An 18,599-nucleotide genomic window follows, 5' to 3' on the forward strand; every position below is an offset into this window, starting at 1 on the left:
ATTTCCAGTTTTTATTTTAAGAAATATACAAAGAGAAATTGCTCTAGCGCATTGACTGAAACTCCTTGGTATTCTCCCACCCCTGCCCAACACGTATGTACAAGCAGCAGTGGCTGTAAACCAGGCTTGGGGGCCAGGACCGCACCCCCTTTCTCCCCGGACGGACGTTCACAGGTAAACACACTGGAACCCATCCTCTCAAGCAGTGAATAGCCCCAGCGCCCTGCGCATGCCGACATCACAGAGTGCTGCTGATGAGCGGAAAACGTTATTGTCTGCAGCAAAGATGCTCACCCTGCCACCCCAGCCCCCAAGAGGATTTGAACCCTAACCGTCTGCTGCTGGTTTGAGGCAAGTACACTCAGAGGAAGAGCCTGCAGGACCAGGGGCAGCAAGTTATATGGGTCCGTGATGCCTGTGCTCCAGGAATATTCAGAGCACGGGGACCCAGCTCCCCCAATGTTTGGGACTGGGTCTCTCCCCTATCCCCGCCTGCTGCCCCTGCATGCCTTCCCCTGGAGCATCTCCCAGCCCCACCTGCCGCCCCCAGGCGATTTAAAAGGGCAGTGCAGCGGGGCTAAAGCGGCTTCCTGCCCGCCCTCGCTTCACATGGCGCGCCACTCCCGGAAGCAGCCGGCACGTCCCTGCAGCCCCTGGGGGGAGGGGTGTCTCCACGCGCCACCCCCGCCCCAAGCGCCGACTCTGCCATTGGAACTGCAGCCAATGGGAGCTGTGGGGGCGGTGCCTGCGGGCAATGACTCATGGAGACCCCTGTCCCCCCATCTAGGAGCCGCTGCCAGAGGGATGTGCGGGTCCTTTTCGGGAGCTGCCCAAGGTAAACGCTGCCCCCCTCACCCTCTCCTGCATTCCAACCCTCTGCCCCAGCCCAGAGCCCGCCCCCAAACTCCCTCCCAGAGCCTTAGACATGGGGGGGGGGGGCAGGGGGATGGGATTTGGACCGTTCTGGGCACCACCAAAAATTACACAGCCCTGCGGCTCCTGCGCAGAACCCTGCATTAGGAGAAATCGCCCTTTTGCTACTGGACAAGCCCTTGGGAAAGTTATTGGGGACAATAACCCAGACAAGGCCGGGCAGAAGAACAATGCCTGTTCATTAACAGCAGGTCTCTACTGTGGGCAGCTGGCTCCCAGCCTGGTTGCTGCATACTCTGGGTGGAATTGCAGCCCTAGTTAAGTCAGTGGCAAAACACTGATTGGCTCCCACAGGCCGGGATTTCCCCTTGCTTGGTTCCTGAATCGCAGTCACAACATCCACCCGACGGGAAGGAAGAACAGTTCTATCAGCACAGAAATCATGCAGGGCCAAATCCCTGCCTGCCTCCAGAGGGGCTTCCAGCTTCTGCCTGGGGACGCAGTCCTGCCTCGTTCCATGCCATGACGCCCCGGCAGAGTCCCTCTACAGCTGCTACAGCCATTGGAATGGACGCACCAGCAGCCGCACGGCCCTGTGCAGGGGACCTGTGAGCAGGGCCCTTGTGCTCAGTGAATCTTCAGGTTATGTCCCTGCCTCCCCCAATCCACCCAGCCTGGTGCTCCGGAGGGGCTGGCTCTCCACCGCCTTCCACCCTCTGCAGCAGCACCATTCCCTTTGCTCTCAGGCTGTGCGCGCCCACGCCAGCGGGGAGGGAAGGGCAGGAGTCATGGCTTGAGCCTGCACCAATGGAAGCTTTTGCCATTGGCTTCAGTAAGGGCAAGTTCAAGTGATACAGCTCCAGCCCAACGCGTGCGTAACCTTGAGCCTGTGAGCGGTCCCATTGAAACCCACTGAGCGACTCCCAGGCTTAAAGCTAAGCACGGGCTGGGGCGTGTTTTGTGGTAGCAGGGGAATGCAGCGAGACCCGTGCTGAGTGTGCCATGCTGCCCCCATGCTCACTGCCTGCCAGGGAGTCGCTAGGAGCTTGGCCTGAGCTGGGGCTGCAAGATCAGGCCCCCACTTCCACAGGAGTCTGGAAAACAAATCTCAAGAGAGTGGCCCAGCTGCCCAGGGCTGGCTAGACCCAGGACCCTTCGTGATGGCCACTGGTGATGCTCAGTGACCCTTTGGCACCTCTGACACTTCATCTGAACAGAGCGAACAGAAGAGCGTGATTCCATTAGCCAAAGCTGAGCTGGTTACAGCTTACGTTACACAGCGCGACTGCTGCTCTAGTTCACAGCTCGACACCAGATGGTGCGGCTCTGAGCGAATCCACAGACCGATCAAGACAAAGGCTTCGGAGTCAAAACTAATCAGATAGGAAGGCCTGTTTTGAAACTCTACCCCATCTGTTTCCACAGCAGAAAGTCCAACTCCACACTAAAGAGATGTGATAGAAAAGTCTCCCCGCCCAGTCAGAGGTCACTGTGTATCGGAGGAGTTGGCAATAAGATTTAGAAAAGGGAAACAGTATTTCTAAGGTGACTTTTTGCTTTACTATTTTAGACTTTGCACATATGTTTTGCCCTGATATATACTGTCCTCCCGGAGGACTGTTAATTCATAAGGTGGGAGGAAAGTATTGATCACCAAGAAAGCACAAGGTTTTCCACGAGTAGATAGCAATTCTGTAAATGTACCTGATCAAGCAATTCATTATAAATATTCCAGTGCAACCAAACTGTTTTATCACCTGATCTGGCTCCACATGGCAGCCCGTGACCTGATGGGAACAAAGATTTCCTGCTCCAGGAGATGTGCATTAGTTAAGATTTGGTGAAGCTGGACTAGAGGTATTTCTGTAGAGAGAAGTGGGAATATTTGGGAACTAGTCCCCATACACCATATTTTGGTAGCTATTTTCCTTTCACATAATCTAGTTCCTAGACTAAATGGGAACCCAGAAAAGCAGCATGGAAATAACTAGTTGACGTTCCTACTGTTCAGAGCTGAATGCTTTCTGGTGGAGATGAGTGTTAAAAGCTGGCATTTCACCCTGAGAATAGAGCTGCAGATTATTTTTACTATGCAAACAAATCTTTAAGACATAATTGCACTTTTACTGTATATAACAAAAATCCTTAACGCCTATTCAAAAGAAAGGTGCTACTTTTAAGACATTGGAGATTTTTGTTCACAAAACCTTGTCATTTCTGCAATTATTTTTAATATTATTTCACTTGGCTCATCTCTCTCCTCGAATTCATTGCACTTCAGGAACAATAATGGGGCAAATACCTCAAGTGTGAAATAATATTAAGAAATAATTTTGAAAATAAAAGGAGAGCCATACCCAGTCGTTAACTTCTGAAACACATCGCTACCATGGTTCTATCGTTTTCAAACGTACAGTGCTTCTCTTTCACCAGCAATAGAGAGATTTCACATTTACCTCAGAAGAAAAATACTCAATGCCGCAAGTCGCGGTGAATTATAAAACCTGTGATGAATATGAGGTTCTGGTTAAAAAGTTGAGATGGGTCTGAAATACGGTACTATGGCGTTAGCTGTCTACAGAGAGGGATATGGAAGCGTTCTTGCAGAAGAGATACAAATGGAGTCTTTGCAGGATAGGAAGATGAAAAGTGCTTTCTGTTATACTAATGACTCTTTCACCTCTCGCTCCCCATCCCGTTTTTTTGCCTCACTAGGAGCAGCTCGAGTCTCTGGGCTTGCAACTGGTGCTGCAAGAGCCAGGCCTGAGGCCATTTCCAGGTGCGTATCACCGTTCCCATAAATCTTGTTCATTTTGTCTACAATTAGTCCTTCTTTTTCTGGTGCTCCCTCTGCAAAGATGCCCTCCTCTTGACTATGCCTGTACAGATAAGACGCCTGTTTCATCGACCGCTTTAGTAAATACCTTCGGAAGGCTCTTTGGATTTTTATGGCACAGACTTCTTCGTGCTTCCTTTTCAAAGTCGTAGTGATGGGTTCATAGGAAACCTTGGATGGGTTGGCAGCCATGAATTTCTCCTCCATTGTGGCTTTCAAGCCGTCCATTTCCCCTGAGTCACCCAGCACTTCTTTAGTCAGCGCAAAGAGAATATCCAGACAGTGGATTTTATCTCCGACAACCATCGGTAAATCCATGGTGATTAATTTAATCTTGTTTGGTTTGGCAATCTTGAGTGGCTCTTGCAGGGTGTCTACAAAATCCGACAACACGCTGTACGTGATAAACTGGGTGGCATCTGGATCAAACTTCTCCCACGTTTCATAGAACATTTCAAAGTCATCTTCACAGAGCGGTTCGCTGCTCTCCTCTGTAGCCACATTGAAGTTCTCCAGGATGATGGCGATGTACATGTTCACAACGATCAGAAAGGAGATGATGATGTAGGTGCAGAAAAAGCAGATGCCAATAGACGGGTTGCCACAGTCTCCTTTTACTGAACTTCCGGGATTCTCCAAGTTAGGGTCGCAGTCCGGTGGGCCACTGTTCAGGATAGGGTTGAGGAGACCATCCCACCCGGCAGACGTTGTGATCTGAAACAAACAGATGATGCTGTTTCCAAACGTCTCGAAATTGAAGATGTCGTCGATCCCAGACTCCTTCTTGACGTAAGCAAAGTTGGACATCCCGAAGATGGAGTAGATGAACATCACCAAGAACAGCAGGAGGCCGATATTGAACAAAGCAGGGAGAGACATCATTAAAGCAAACAAGAGAGTCCGGATTCCTTTTGCTCCTCGGATCAGCCGCAGAACACGCCCAATTCTTGCCAACCTGATCACCCTGAAGAGGGTGGGGGACACAAAGTACTTCTCTATGATGTCGGAAAGGACAATACCTGAAAAGGGGTGAAAAGAAGGTAAGCGTGGCTCGCTCCATGAGCTGAAGTAGTGAAGCAATGGGTAACCTGCTCTGGGTCTATATGCACCCTCTGTGCTGGAGAACTGAGGAGGTGAATGCATGTGAAGGCAAGGGTGCTTAGCAGAGGACCATAAACTCACATGGGCTGGAAAAGGCCTCAGGAAAGTTCCCTAGCCAGTGCTGCTGCACAATCCTATGTTCCCTGCGATTTGCCATCCAGCCACCATCTAAGAATCCACCATGTCCCATTGCTACTTGCCCCATTGCCTGGTGTGTTTCATGGTTGAAAGGTTTTGCTTACTGCTCAGTCTAACCCTTGCTCTTTTCTGTTGCCCCCGGTACTTCTCTCTTGCTAAAGGTGACAATCATGCTTTAGCCCCTATTCTTCCACACAGGGAGAACAGGAAGAGGCTGGTGAGCAAAGATAGTGTGGCAGTTAGGGCAGTCGCATTCTGGCTTCGAATCCCAGCTGTGCCACAGACGTCCTGTGTGATCTTGGCCTCATCTGCCTGTCTGTAACGGGGGGAATTGCCCTGCGCCCCAAGGATGTTCTGAGGATACTGTGGGAACAGGCAGCCCTTATTATTTTGAATGTATGAGTTTATCTAAAACAGCCTTGTAGTGCACATGCAAAGATTAAAATGTAGCCAACTCGTCGCTAATGAGACGCCCTCCCAGAAACAACGAGCCCCCCTGAGCCCTTGCTGCACCCCAGTCCATGCTAGAGGGGTGTGCCACACAGTTCCTCCTGAAGGCTGAAAGAGGGGAGCAAGGGAGCCCTCTGCGAGGTGCCTGGGGTTGCAGACAGACCTTAGCCCCTTGGAGAAGGGGAGGTCTGCCCATGTAGGATCCCTTTATGCATGGAACCCAGGGAGTTGCTTGCGGTGAGAACGTGGGGTAGGATTTGCAGGAAGCACTTTAGGGTGCGCGCTCAGGGAAGGTTTTAGTGAGCACACAGGAAGGAGTTTTTTAGGGGGAGCACCTGGGAAGCAGGACCTAGGGTTACCATATTCAAACATTTAAAAAAGAGGACACTCCACGGGGCCCCGGTCCCGCCCCCGGCCCTGCCCCCAGCCCCACCCCAACCCCACCCCTGCTCCGCCCCCATTCCAACCCCTTCCCCAAAGTCCCTGCCCCAACTCTGCCCCCTCCTCTGAGCACCCCGCATTTCCCCCTCCTCCCTCCCGCTCTGATCTTGGTTGGGGGATGCTAAGTGCTTCCCTGCTCCCCACTTGCCCTGCAGCCTCTATGCCCTTGCCTGCCCTGCTCCTCCTCACCTTGCAGCCTCTGCACCCCCCCGCCCCTGCAGCCTCTGTGCCCCCTGCTCCCCACTCGCCCTGCAGCCTCTGCACCCCCTGCTCCCCACTCACCCTGCAGCCTCTGCACCCCCCCGCCCCTGCAGCCTCTGTGCCCCCTGCTCCACACTCGCCCTGCAGCCTCTGCACCCCCCCGCCCCTGCAGCCTCTGTGCCCCCTGCTCCCCACTCGCCCTGCAGCCTCTACACACACCCCCGCCTGCCCTGCTCCCCCCACTCACCCGGCAGAGGGAGAAATGCGAGCTCCACGTGGACTCAAACACTTCCACGCTGCTCTGTGGGGGAGGAGGCAGCGGGGGAGGGGGAGGGACTCTGGCTGCTAGAGGCCCTAGTGGCTGCGAGCGGCTTTCAATCAGGCCAGGCGTCCAATCAGCCGCGCCGCACTTCGCAGGAGGGGAAATCCCGGACATTTCTACTTCATTAGAAATCCCCCCCGGACGGCCATTTAAGGCTGAAAAAGCCGGACATGTCCGGGGAAACCCGGACGGATGGTAACCCTACAGGACCAGGTTAAGGCATAAGCATAGTGGGCCCCTGCACCTGGAGTCATGTGAATCTCAGCTTTAATATATATAAATAATCATGTTTCTAGCTCTCCTGGTTGTGAAGAAAGTCTTGAAAACATGCACTGAGCATGACAATGCAGCAACAGCTATCTGAGTCTAGAGACAGCCTGAGACAGTTGCTCTAAAAGGGTTGAAATGTCCCATGCATCCCTATGGGCTGTTAACTCTGAAACCTACTGCTTTGGGGGCCCTGCCACCCGCCCACCTCTTCTGGGGTGACTGATGTTGGTAGGGTCCCCCCACACTGAGTCCTCTATCTGGGGAGGGAGGCAGGGTGGAGATGTGTCCTCCCTCCTATGGGGTGGACTTCTGCCCATCTGAACAGTGCTCAGGGAGGCCCAGTCTGTCCAAAGAGGAATGGTGGTGGGTTTCTCGAAGTGGCTCATAGAGAGTGTCCACACCTACCACCACTCTAGCAGGCACAGGAACAGTGGCAGAGCTAGGGCTCCAAGGCAGGGCCATGGGTCTCCCAGGTAGGGAGTGCCACCAAACCCATATTTCCCATCTAGGCATTTCTTCTCTATCTTGATTGCTACAGAACCCACTTGGAGGCTTGCCTGAGTCAATGGAAATGCAGCTGGCGTCCAGTGCTTACCTCCGATGGAGAGGATGACCACCACAAAGTCGAAGATGTTCCAGCCAATGGTGAAGTAGTAATAGCGCAAGGCGAACATTTTGAGCAAGCACTCGCCCGTGAAGATGACGATGAAAATCATGTTGATGTTGTAGAGGACGTTGATTTTGGTTGGGCTTTGGTCGTCTGTTTCAACCATCATGGTCACCATGTTAAGACAAATCAGGACCATGATGATGATGTCAAAAGCTTGCTTTGTCACAAAGTCAAAAACCAGCCCCTGACATTTGTTCTTTAATTCATGGAACGTGGGTGAAGATGGAGGCAGAAGGGCAAGCCAGGAGGTGGAATGGACAGACAGGGCACAGTGGAGAATGAAGACAAAAATGGAAAGAGAGAGAGAGAAACAGTGTTTAGAAGAGGACAGAGACCCATCTGTCTTATCCCTCGTGCAGTGTGATCATGCAACAAGGATGTGGGCCCAGAGCCTCCCATGGGAGTTAGGCACCTAAATATCTTTGAGGATCTGGGCCGTGCTGCCTGGAGTGCTGTGGGCCCCTCACCTGCTGCTTAGGTCAGTGGGTGTTGCAAGATGGAGCCTAGCTGGCACATGCCAACGTCTCATATATTATGGTGTAATAATGACATGTCTCCCAAGCGCCAGGCTCAATGACTGGGCCTCCCCACGATGGATCATTATTGAACCCTAATTAATGCCAGTTGCTTATCATGGCAAAAATGGGAAAGGTCATCATTTGAGTTAAGGGGAGGGAATGTCTTTTATTGGACCAAGTTGTGTGGTGAAAGAGACAAGCTTTCGAGCTACACAGAGCTGTGACACTCTCAGGACCTTTCCCAGACCTGAAAAGGAGCTCTGTGTGGCTCCGAAAGCTTGTCTCTTTCACCAACACAAGTTGGTCCACTAAAAGACAATCCTTCCCCTACCTTGTCTCTCTAATATCCTGGTACCGACATGGCTACAACAACACTGCAAACAGCATTTGAGTTGTACCTGTTCAAAAAAGTCAAAGTCACAATCGTCTAATTATTAACCACCCCCATTTTCTATTCCAGGACTGTTAACAGCTGCCAGGAATAGGGAAAAGCTGGGGATTTTCAGAAGAGCGGCCACACTGGGTCAGACCAATGGTCCATCTAGCCCAGTATCCTGTCTCCAAGAGCAACCAGTAAAGAGCTTCAGGGGGAGTGCACAGAACAGGCCAATTCTGGAGTGATCCACTCCTTGTCTTCCCCTCCTGGCTTCTGCCAGTCAGAGGTTTAGGGAGACCCAGGGTATGGGGTTGCATCCCTGGCCATCTTGGCTAATAGCCATTGATGGACCTGTCCGCCATGAACTGATTAATTCTTGTTTGAAACCAGTTATACTTTTGGCCGTCACAACATCGCCTGGCAATGAGCTCCACAGGTTAGTTGTACAATGTGGTGAAAAAATCCTTCCTCTTGTTTGTATTAAACCTGCTGCTTATTAATTTTATCGGGTGACCCCTGGTGTTTGTATTGTGGGAAAAGGTAATTAACACGTCTCTCTTCTTTTTTGCTACACCAGTCCTCATTTTATAGACCTCTGTCATATCCCCTCTTAATCGTCTCTTTTCTAAGCTGAACAGCCCAAATCTTTTTAAACTCTCCTCGTATGGTAGCTAGGCCAGACCCTTGATTACCTTTGTTGCCCTTCTCTGAACTTTTTCCAGTTCCACTATCTCCTTTTTGACATGGGGTGACCAGAACTGCACGCAGTATTCAAGGGCTGGATTTAGATAGTGGCATTGTGATATTTTTGTCTTGGTTTCTATTCCTTTCCTAATGGTTCCTAACATCCTGGTCGCTTTTTTAACCGCTGCTGCGCACTGAGCAGATGTTTTCAGAGAACTCTCCAGTGACTCCAAGATCTCTTTCTTGAGTGGTAACAGCTAATTTAGACCAGTGGTTCTCAACCAGGGGCCCGGGGCCCCCTGGGGGCCGCAAGCAGGTTTCAGGGGGTCCACCAAGCAGGGCCAGTGTTAGACTCGCTGGGGCCCTGGGCAGAAAGCTGAAGCCCCACCGCCTGGGGCTGAAGCCAAAGCCTGAGCAACTCAGCTCTGCAGGGCCTCCTATGATCTGGGTCCCGGGCAATTGCTCTGCTTGCTACCCCCTAACACTGACCCTGGCTTTTATATGCAGAAAAACCAGCTGTTGTGGCCCAGGTGGGCTGTGGGTTCTTATAGCATGTTGGGGGGGCCTCAGAAAGAAAAAGCTTGAGCACCCCTGATTTACACCCCATCATTAGAAGCACTTGACTATCCTCGGCACCTTTGAAAATCTGAACCCGAATGCTTGGCAGAGCCAAATGTGTAGCAATTCCTGGGGAGGTAAAAGACCAGAGGTGAAATGCTGCTCCCAGGGAAATCAATGGGAGTTTTGCCTTTGGCTTCAATGTGGCCAGGATTTCACCCCAGGCCCATGCCTGAGCAAACCCTGAGCGTTGTCACAAAACTCACTGGCCATTATGAACATCAAGCTGTAACACTGACACATATCTGGGAGTGTGACAGGAGGCTCACGCAGAAAGGAAAATACATGCACTACGAGAAATGACAGTTCGAAGATGGAGCAGTGACAGAATTGTGTTTGCTAGAAGGAGAACTGCCGCGAGCCGTTTGGAAGTTTTAAGGAAAGGAAAACTTAAAGAAATCCAAACGAGCAAGTGATTTATAAAGCTGAAGTAGAAACTGCTAACAGGAAAAGGGGATTTGGGAGGTGGTGTCACAGGAATAACAATCTCTCAGAGTGCTTTACAAAGCACATCAGTATCAGTATCATTATCCCTATTTTACCAATGGGAAAACTGAGGCACAAGCAGGTGAAGTGACTTGTCCAAGATCGCCCAGCAGGCCAGGGTCAGAATTGGGACGAGAACTGGGTCTCCTGAGCCCCGGTGACTGCTCTAGCCACTAGACCACGCTGCCTCTTCCCCTCACAGAGCTGATGGGCTCAGCCAGATTCAAAATTCAAAGAAAGTGGCATTTTTAAAACCGCTGCCACTCTCACCATTCCAACAACCAAGGGGCTGTGCTCGCAGTCCCAGCAGGGCCCTTCTGTCCTAGCAGCATTTGCAATGGCTGGGGACATCTAATGCGCTCAGCATGCGCTCTCCAGCATGTCCTGTCAGATGCCCACCCGTCCTGGCTCGGCCTCCAGAACAGCATGGGCTAAACTGGTTTTTTTCTGCTTTGCGGGTTTTGAGCCTTCTGGGGGGAAGCTGCCTGCTTTCCCACAAGTGCTCCCCTTGGCTGCTCAGAGGGGTCACCACATGCCTTCCCCTGTCTTCTGGGCTGGGGGCTGCCTCTCCACCATTAGCCATTGTCCTCCATTATCACTGCCCTGCCTCCTCCCCACACCTTTCTTCCTCCCTTTCGCCTAGGAACCACGGGCAGGGGGATGGAATCACCTGGGCTGGACGGTAACCAGGGCACGGGGCGAACACTCGGTTATGAAAAGGGCTATGGGACGACAGGTGGGCAGGACGTTGGGGCACGTCTCAGCCGAGAGACAGCAGCAGGAGGACTCTAGCGCCATGGGGGACCACAGAGGAACCCCCCACCTAGTTTCCTGGGAGGTTTCCTCTCCACAGGGCTGATTCTGGGAGATGCTAAGCGCCCCCCTGCGACACGCTGAGAACGCTCAGCTCCCAGCGAGGAAGTCAGTCCTTGGCGCTTCTCAGGGTCAGGCACTCGGCAGTACTCAGGGTACCTGGGCAAATACTCAGGGTCAGGTCCTGGTCCCTTGGGGGTAAGCCCTCAGTTAGAGGCAGTTCTCCTGAAGTCAGAGCAGGAGACCATAACAAAAAGAAACCAGTCTATGGTGCATTAAATACTCCACTAGTACTGTATGGCTAAAGGGCTTGGTTTCCCAGGGCGCTCACCCAACACGCTGCCACTCTGAAACTCCATCCTGGCTGCTTGTTGCCAGATGTAAAAGCATAGGAGCTCTATGTGGAGCGGAAACAGTGATCCGAGGCGCATCACAAAACCTGATTCGCCCGCTGGACACCTGGCCCCGGCTCATGCTTGTCGGCACCATTTCTGTTTCTAAACACCCCCCCTACTAGCCCGCAAACGCTTTTAACATGTCATACGTGGGGCCTGGGGATTGGCTTCTGGGGCTTCTTTGATCCAAGCTTTTTCATGGCGTTGTAGTATTTCTTCTGCTCCTCCGTCATGAAGATGTCCTTCCCTCCAAAGTATAAAAGGAATCACAATTATTAGACTTGGATACATTTTGGTTTTTAACAAGCATCTGCACCAGCTTCCAGTAACACTGGGAGGAATTTGCAGCTCCTGGCAAGTCTTGGGGCTTGGCTGCACTACAAAATTAAGCTGACTTAAGTCAAAGTACAGCCACCGCAGTAATTATGTCCACACTACGCTCCTTCTGTCAGCGGTGCCTGTCCTCCTCAGGAGTGCTTCTACCGACTGAAGGGAGGCATTGTGGGGAACTGACAGCTGGAGTCTCCCTGCCCCAGTTGTCAGCCAGGCGCATGGCTCACAGTTGCCCCCGCCCTGGCGCTGACAGCCAACAGGCGATGTAAGTAATGCAATCTCTACACGGACACTGCATCGCCCTGACTACATTGATCTAAGCACTACACCGCTCACAGGGTGGAGTTATTAGGGCGGGGTAGTGGGTGACTTACATCGCCGGGAGTACCGTTGTGGTGTAGACACTGACACAGTGAGGTTGACGTTAGCTGCCTTACGCCCACCTAGCTCTGTAGTGTAGACCAGGCCTTGCTCTGCTGGGGCAGCTTCTCCTCGAGCTCAGACTCCCTGTCCTCTGGCTTTTAGAGTCTTTTCTGCCCTGCTTTTCTTTACTCCACCCAGGAATGGAGCTTGCTTGAACTGCAGCCATGTTTTAGCCAGAGCTACCCGCAGTGGCTCATGTCTCTTTCCTTGGAGGATCCCATCAGCTCAGCAAACACTGCTGGCTCCTGAATCCCAGCTGCCCTGGTGCTTCCCCGTAATCCTCTACGTCTTTTCCTAATGGAAGCAGCTCATTGTCATCACCCATCACCCGGCCCCTCCCTCCCCGCTCCGCGTTTCACTGGAGTGCAGGGGATCCATGGGTGCTATGGCTCTGTCCTCCTAGGGGCTCTGTGCCTCCACAACACCCCTGCCCAGGCCCAGGCCCCTGGCCCCCCAGCGACCCCAGCAGAGCACGGCGGGCCAGGCGTGGCAATGCTGATGCTTCTGGGGTCAAAATCGAATAGAAAAGAGACTCCCTCCCTGCACCTTCTTTGGTTTTGCTGAGTACTTCCCAGGCCCCCTTTACACACCGTACATGAGAAACCCCCAGGCACAAAGCCCAGGATGTGACTTCTCAGGTTCCCATAGGGAGCTCATGTAGCAACCCCAGTGATCGGGAAGCGTGGGCGCCGGCACGGCAGGGAACTGCCCAGGGGATTCTCAGCTCATGCACGGCAGCTTCGCTGCTCCTAGGCTGGGTCTGCTCCTATGTCTGACCTTTCACTGTGACCCCACGCCCCCGGTCTGCGCCCTTGCCCAGGCAGGGCCGGCTTTAAGCCCATTCACCCAATTCCCCGTGCCGAAAAGGGCCCGTGCCCACGCCTAAGGGGACCCCGCTCCGGGGGTCTTCGGCGGCATTTCGGCGGCGGGGGGTCCGCTCCGGGAGTCTTCAGCGGCATTTCGGCGGCGGGGGGTCCGCTCCGGGGGTCTTCGGCGGCATTTTGGCGGCGGGGGGTCCGCTCCGGGGGTCTTCGGCGGCATTTCAGAGGCGGGGGGTCCGCTCCGGGGGTCTTCGGCGGCATTTCGGCGGCGGGGGGTCCGCTCCGGGGGTCTTCGGCGGCATTTCGGCACTGGGGGTCTTTCGGTGCTGCGGAAAACCCGGAGCGGATCCCCCGCCGCCAAAGTGCTGCCGAAGCCCTGGACTGCTGCCGAGTATTCCAATCGGGCCCCGCGGGTTATAAAGCCGGCCCTGCACCCAGGAGCTGCAATTCACCGCCCGCCACAGAGCGCTCTTTCCTGGCCTGCCTCCTGAAGCTCTGTGCTAGGAATGACTGCGGGGCAGTGCTCTGGGTTATGCAGGAGGCCAGACCAGGGGCGGCTCTAGCTTTTTTGCTGCCCCAAGCATGGTAGGCAGGCTGCCTTCGGTGGCATGCCTGCGGGAGGTCCCCGGTCCCGCGGATTCGGCGGCATGCCTGCGGGAGGTCCGCCGGTCCCGTGGATTCGGTAGCATGCCTGCGGGAGGTCCCTGGTCCCGTGGATTCAGTGGCATGCCTGCGGGAGGTCCCCGGTCCCGCGGATTCGGTGGCATGCCTGCGGGAGGTCCGCCGGTCCCGTGGATTCGGCGGCATGCCTGCCGGAGGTCCCTGGTCCCGTGGATTCAGTGGCATGTCTGCGGGAGGTCCCCGGTCCCGCGGATTCAGTGGCATGCCTGCGGGAGGTCCCCGGTCCCGCGGATTCGGCGGCATGCCTGCGGGAGGTCCGCCGGTCCCGTGGATTCAGTGGCATGCCTGCGGGAGGTCCGCTGGTCCCGTGGATTCGGTAGCATGCCTGCGGGAGGTCCCTGGTCCCGTGGATTCAGTGGCATGCCTGCGGGAGGTCCCCGGTCCCGCGGATTCGGTGGCATGCCTGCGGGAGGTGCGCTGGTCCCGCGGATTCGGCGGCATGCCTGCGGGAGGTCTGCCAGTACCGCGGATTCGGCGTACCCGCCACAGAATTGCCACCGAATCCGCGGGACCAGTGGACCTCCTGCAGGCAAGCCACCGAAGGCTGCCTGACTGATGCCCCAGCCAGACTAGCTGATCCCAATGGCCCCGTCCAGATCTCCAGGGCTACGGAAATGCCAGGAGCCCAGGCGGGCCAGAAGATACTTATCTTTTTCTTTTGCTGGTTGAAGTTGTCGATAATGACGCCGATGAAGAGGTTGAGGGTGAAGAAGGCGCCGAAGATGATGAAGATGACGAAGTAGATGTACATGTAGAGGTTGGTCTCATACAGTGGCTGTTCTTCGATCTGAGTGAGGAGAAGGGGACGTGTGAGTGGCAGGGCACAGCCCACTCCCTCCCCCCCAGGCATGGGGTCACTGCTGCACTGCAGGAGACTGGGAATGCTGACAACCCAGCCTCCCCCTGCCCTGACACTGGGGCCCTGGCACAAAGAACAAAGAACGCACTGCTCCTCCTCTTCCCCCAAGGCCCTGCCCTCTGGCCAGGCTGGAAGCTGGAGCCAGCCTGTGGTAAATGCTGCCCAGGGAGCCTGGTCCACTCTGGGAGCCCCGGACCCTCCACCTGCCCTGGAGACGCTCTGAAAAGCTCCGTGCCGCAGAACGTCAGTCTGCCCCCAGCTGCAGATGTCATGAGGGAAGGTCAAGAGCAGCTCCCGGGACAGACTTGGCTATGGGAAAGAAGTGGGAGCATAGGGTGGGGGGACAAAGCTTCTGTCATAAACATACAGCTAAGAATAGCATAAAATCCCTCCTTTACCTGTAAAGGGTTAAGAAACTCAAATAATCTGGTTGGCACCTGACCAAAAGGACCAATGAGGGGAGAAGATACTTTCAAATCTGTGGGGGAAGGTTTTTGTTTTGTCTCTCTTTGTGTCCTCTCCGGGTTAGTGAGAAACCAGGGCAGGGAAAATACATCTCTTAAAGCCATACCTGAACTAAGCATGTAAGATTACAAATTGTAAGTATGGAATATCAGGGTTAGAAGGGACCTCAGGAAGTCACCTATTCCAACGCCCAGCTCAAAGCAGGTCTAATCCCCTGACAGATTTTTGCCCCAGATCCCTAAATGGTCCCCTCAAGGACTGAACGCATAACCCTGGGTTTAGCAGGCTAATGCGCAAACCACTGAACTATCCCTCCCCTGAGAAAGAGAATGCATTATAGCCCCTCTCCTTAGGAAGGAAATGACCACCCCGCCTTAGGAAGGAAATGCATTATATTATCTTTTGTTTTAGCTTGTGAATTTTCCCTAGGCTAAGAGGGAGGTTTATTTCTGTTTTTTTTGGTAACTTTAAATTTTTGCCTAGAGGGGAATCCTCTGTGTTTTGAATCTGATTACCCTGTAAAATTACCTTCCATTCTGATTTTACAGAAGTGCTTCTTTTTACTTTTTCTTTATAATAAAGTTTTGCTTTTAAGAACCTGATTGGTTTTTAGTGTCCACTTTGTTAACCTATTTGGTTGGTATATTATTCTCAAGCCTCCCCAGGAAAGGGGGTGAAAGGGTTTGGGGGATATATTGGGGAAACAGGACTTCCAAGTGGTTCTTTTCCTAAATCTTTGTCTAACTCACTTGGTGGTGGCAGCGATACCGTTCCAAGGACAAGGAAGAATTTGTGCCTTGGGGAAGTTTTTAACCTAAGCTGGTAGAGATAAGCTTAGGGGGTCTTTCATGCGGGTCCCCACATCTATACCCTAGAGTTCAGAGTGGGGAGGGAACCCTGACAGCTTCTGTCCCAGAAAAGAGGGGGAGATCTGACAGTTTGGGGTCAGTGTGGAGTACTTTTGGGGGGTCTGGTTTCTGGGGGGCGCTGGCAAGGCAAAGGGGGAGGGTGGCGCTTGCAGAATGTGTGATCAATGAAACATCAGGCCATGTCCTGTTCCCATGGTTCACTGCTCAGCTATGGGACAGGGTGAGAGCTCCACCCCTCGACCTGCCCAAGCCCCCCAGCTGGGTGAGTGGGGCCTGGATCAGTCTGTCAGTGCCAGGGAGCAGAGCACAGAGAAAGTGCCCCTCAAAGCCCTAAGCCGGCCCCAGGGCCATGCTGAACCATGCAGGACAGGGCTCCTTGTCCCAGCATGCCCTGTAAGCATGTTGGCGAGACAGCTGCAGTACACGCTCCTTGCTCTGTGTCACCTCACCTCGCGGGAGTCCACGGCCGCATACATGATGTCCATCCAGCCTTTGAAGGTGGCCTGCCGGGACAGCACAGAGCAGTGGAGTCAGTCCCCAGGGGAGCTCAGCACGTTGGCTACTGAACATCTGGCCCCTGGGCTGTGGAATAACCAGGCTTAAATTCCTGCCCTAACTCAGGCAGAGCAAGGATGTAAGCCTAGGGCTCCTGCATCCCTCAGAAGTGCGCTAACTACGGGGCGCTCATAGGGTCTAGCACAGCCTCTCCCGCTTGGACCAGAGAGTCCAGCCGAGATGTGAGGAGCCTTCCCAATGAATGGGTCACTGAAACCGAGACATTTCCAGGGGAAGTTCCCCCTTCGACGAATCGCCATTTGGACAAAAAACCTCATGTTGAAAAATTCCCAAGCAGCCTGCCGTGGAACAACCAACCCCCCCCCCACTCCATTCGGGGGAGAAGCTACACTGATCCCTGGAGATGGTGCTTGACGTCGGGCTGGGGAGCCCAGAAAATTGCAGTGTCACGCGATGGGGCAGGCTGGTGTCAACCACTGAGCTGGGCCAGGAGCTATTTCTAGCTCCAGCTTTGCTAACCAGAAGTCTAGCTGACTCCTTGGCTTCCCAGTTAGCTTCCGGGCTGCATTTGTACAACACACAGCTAACTGATCACTGCCTAGCTATTAACCTGTAGCACCTGATCCTGAGTCTCTGGCAATCGGGGGGGTTGGACCATTCACTCCACCAGGAGCTGGCGTGGGCTTGGTGGTTGTGACTGAACAAAAGAGGGTGCATGTCTCGTTTCCTGCATTAGATGGCATGACACCACTGCAGGGGAAGCTGAGCACCAGACTGGTGATCAGCTAGGGCTGCACTGGGTGCCAATCTGACCTGGAGGGGGTGACCTTGGGCAAGTCCCTTCCCCTTTCTGTGCCTCAGTTTGCCCCACCCCCTTCTGTAAAATGGGGCTAATCATTTGGTCGTATCTATTTTTCCTGTAAGCTCTTTGGGACAGGGACAGTCACTCACTCTGCACTAGCACAGCAGAGCCCTGATCTTGGTCAAGACTCTAGGTGCTACTGTCAGGTACATAATGATAAAATAAAGCCCAGCAGCCTGGTGCCTAGGGACTGCAGGGGAGCCTCTCACTCGGCGTCTGGCAGCTGCTCTATCTGGGGAGCTGTGCCAGCCTGGGGTTCCCCCGGGCCAAGAGCTGCCGCGCGGTGGAGTCCTTACCACCTGCAGCAGGGACAGGTAGCCCAAGCCCACGTTGTCGAAGTTGACCTTGACGTTGACCCAGCGCGCCTGGTTGGTGTGGAGCAGCGCCAGGCAGTCGCTTTTGTTGTTCACCTCGCTGATGTCAAAGAGCTCGTCCGTAGTGGTGTTGATGCACCGGTAGTACTTCCCCGCAAACAGGTTCACCCCCATGATGCTGAATATCAGCCAGAAGATCAAGCAGACCAGCAGGACGTTCATAATGGAGGGGATGGCACCCAGCAGGGCGTTCACCACCACCTGCAACGGGAAGGGAGAGGGGGCTGGGTTGGCCTGGGGGAAACAGCTCAGGACCTGGTGAGTGGCAGTTCTGTGGCTGGGTGCTAGCTCTGCTGCTTGGATGGAATTACAGCTACCCCTCACCTGGGAGCAGATGTGTCTCCTCAAAGCCACCTGGACAGGTTACTGTGCCGCAGGTGCAATTACCTGGAGTTCCTGTGTGAGGCACACCCCACCACGGCCAGATTTGAGCCTCCCCACTCCACATAGCCGAAGAGCACACGGGATGCGCCACTCGGAAGAGATGGGACCTCGTCTAGCTGGAACAGGATTGTCAGGGACTGTCTACACTGCAGTCAGAGGTGTGATTGCAGCATGTGTAGACATACCCACCCTGGCTCTGCTGTAGCTAGATCACTGAGTGCCAAACAGCAGGAAAGCCATGGTAGCACGGGCGGTGGCACAGGTTAGTACCATGGCCTCCTGGGCCTGCCCCCTCCTCTTCCATTTCGAAGCTCTAGGCCGGCACTGCGGCGGAGAGAGGAGCGGGCAGCAGGCCAGGCACGGACCAGGTGTGGTGCAATCCAGGGCTGCACTTTGAGGGCATTAAAGTCCCTCGTTGGAGCAACTGGGCTTCAAAGAGTGAGGCCCAGAGGAGAACATCTACCCAGCAGGCTGCGTTACCTCCATGCACCACCAACGCCAGCTGGAGACCAAGCCTGAGTCTACTGAATACAATATGGGGGCCTGGCCTCTCTGTGCCCACCCTGTCCTTCCCTCAGCTCTGTGCAGGTAGCCACAAGCCAGGCAGGAAGTCCTGTCCCTTGCCCTCTGTGAGCACTCCGCACTCCCCATCGCTGGGTCTGTAAGGGAGCGAGTCTCAGGATAGTTGAGGATCTTGTTAAAGTCCCAGCTCCTGGAATCTGGTGATTTCATGAGAATTCTCGGCTTTCAGTAAAGAAGCAATGTGTCTAGCCCTTGTGATTGCAGAGGAAAGCTTCCACACGTGACCCCAAAAGACCAG

At 54.0% G+C, this 18,599-nt stretch overlaps 1 protein-coding gene across 1 annotated transcript in view; it reads right to left on the reverse strand.

Annotated features, from left to right (window-relative positions):
* SCN4A (sodium voltage-gated channel alpha subunit 4) overlaps positions 1-18,599 on the reverse strand; it is a 114,844-nt gene continuing 96,245 nt past the window's right edge. Inside the window, exons 20-25 of the mRNA XM_054014154.1 lie at positions 17,318-17,596; positions 16,093-16,146; positions 14,100-14,237; positions 11,342-11,446; positions 7,228-7,498; positions 1-4,728 (exon numbers count right to left, since the gene is read on the reverse strand). Of these exons, the coding sequence (XP_053870129.1) occupies positions 3,533-4,728; positions 7,228-7,498; positions 11,342-11,446; positions 14,100-14,237; positions 16,093-16,146; positions 17,318-17,596 (2,043 nt within the window). The 3' untranslated portion in view covers positions 1-3,532. The remainder of the gene's footprint in view (positions 4,729-7,227; positions 7,499-11,341; positions 11,447-14,099; positions 14,238-16,092; positions 16,147-17,317; positions 17,597-18,599) is intronic.

Source organism: Malaclemys terrapin, chromosome 25 (assembly GCF_027887155.1).
Source record: "Malaclemys terrapin pileata isolate rMalTer1 chromosome 25, rMalTer1.hap1, whole genome shotgun sequence".
Lineage (NCBI taxonomy): Eukaryota > Metazoa > Chordata > Testudines > Emydidae > Malaclemys > Malaclemys terrapin.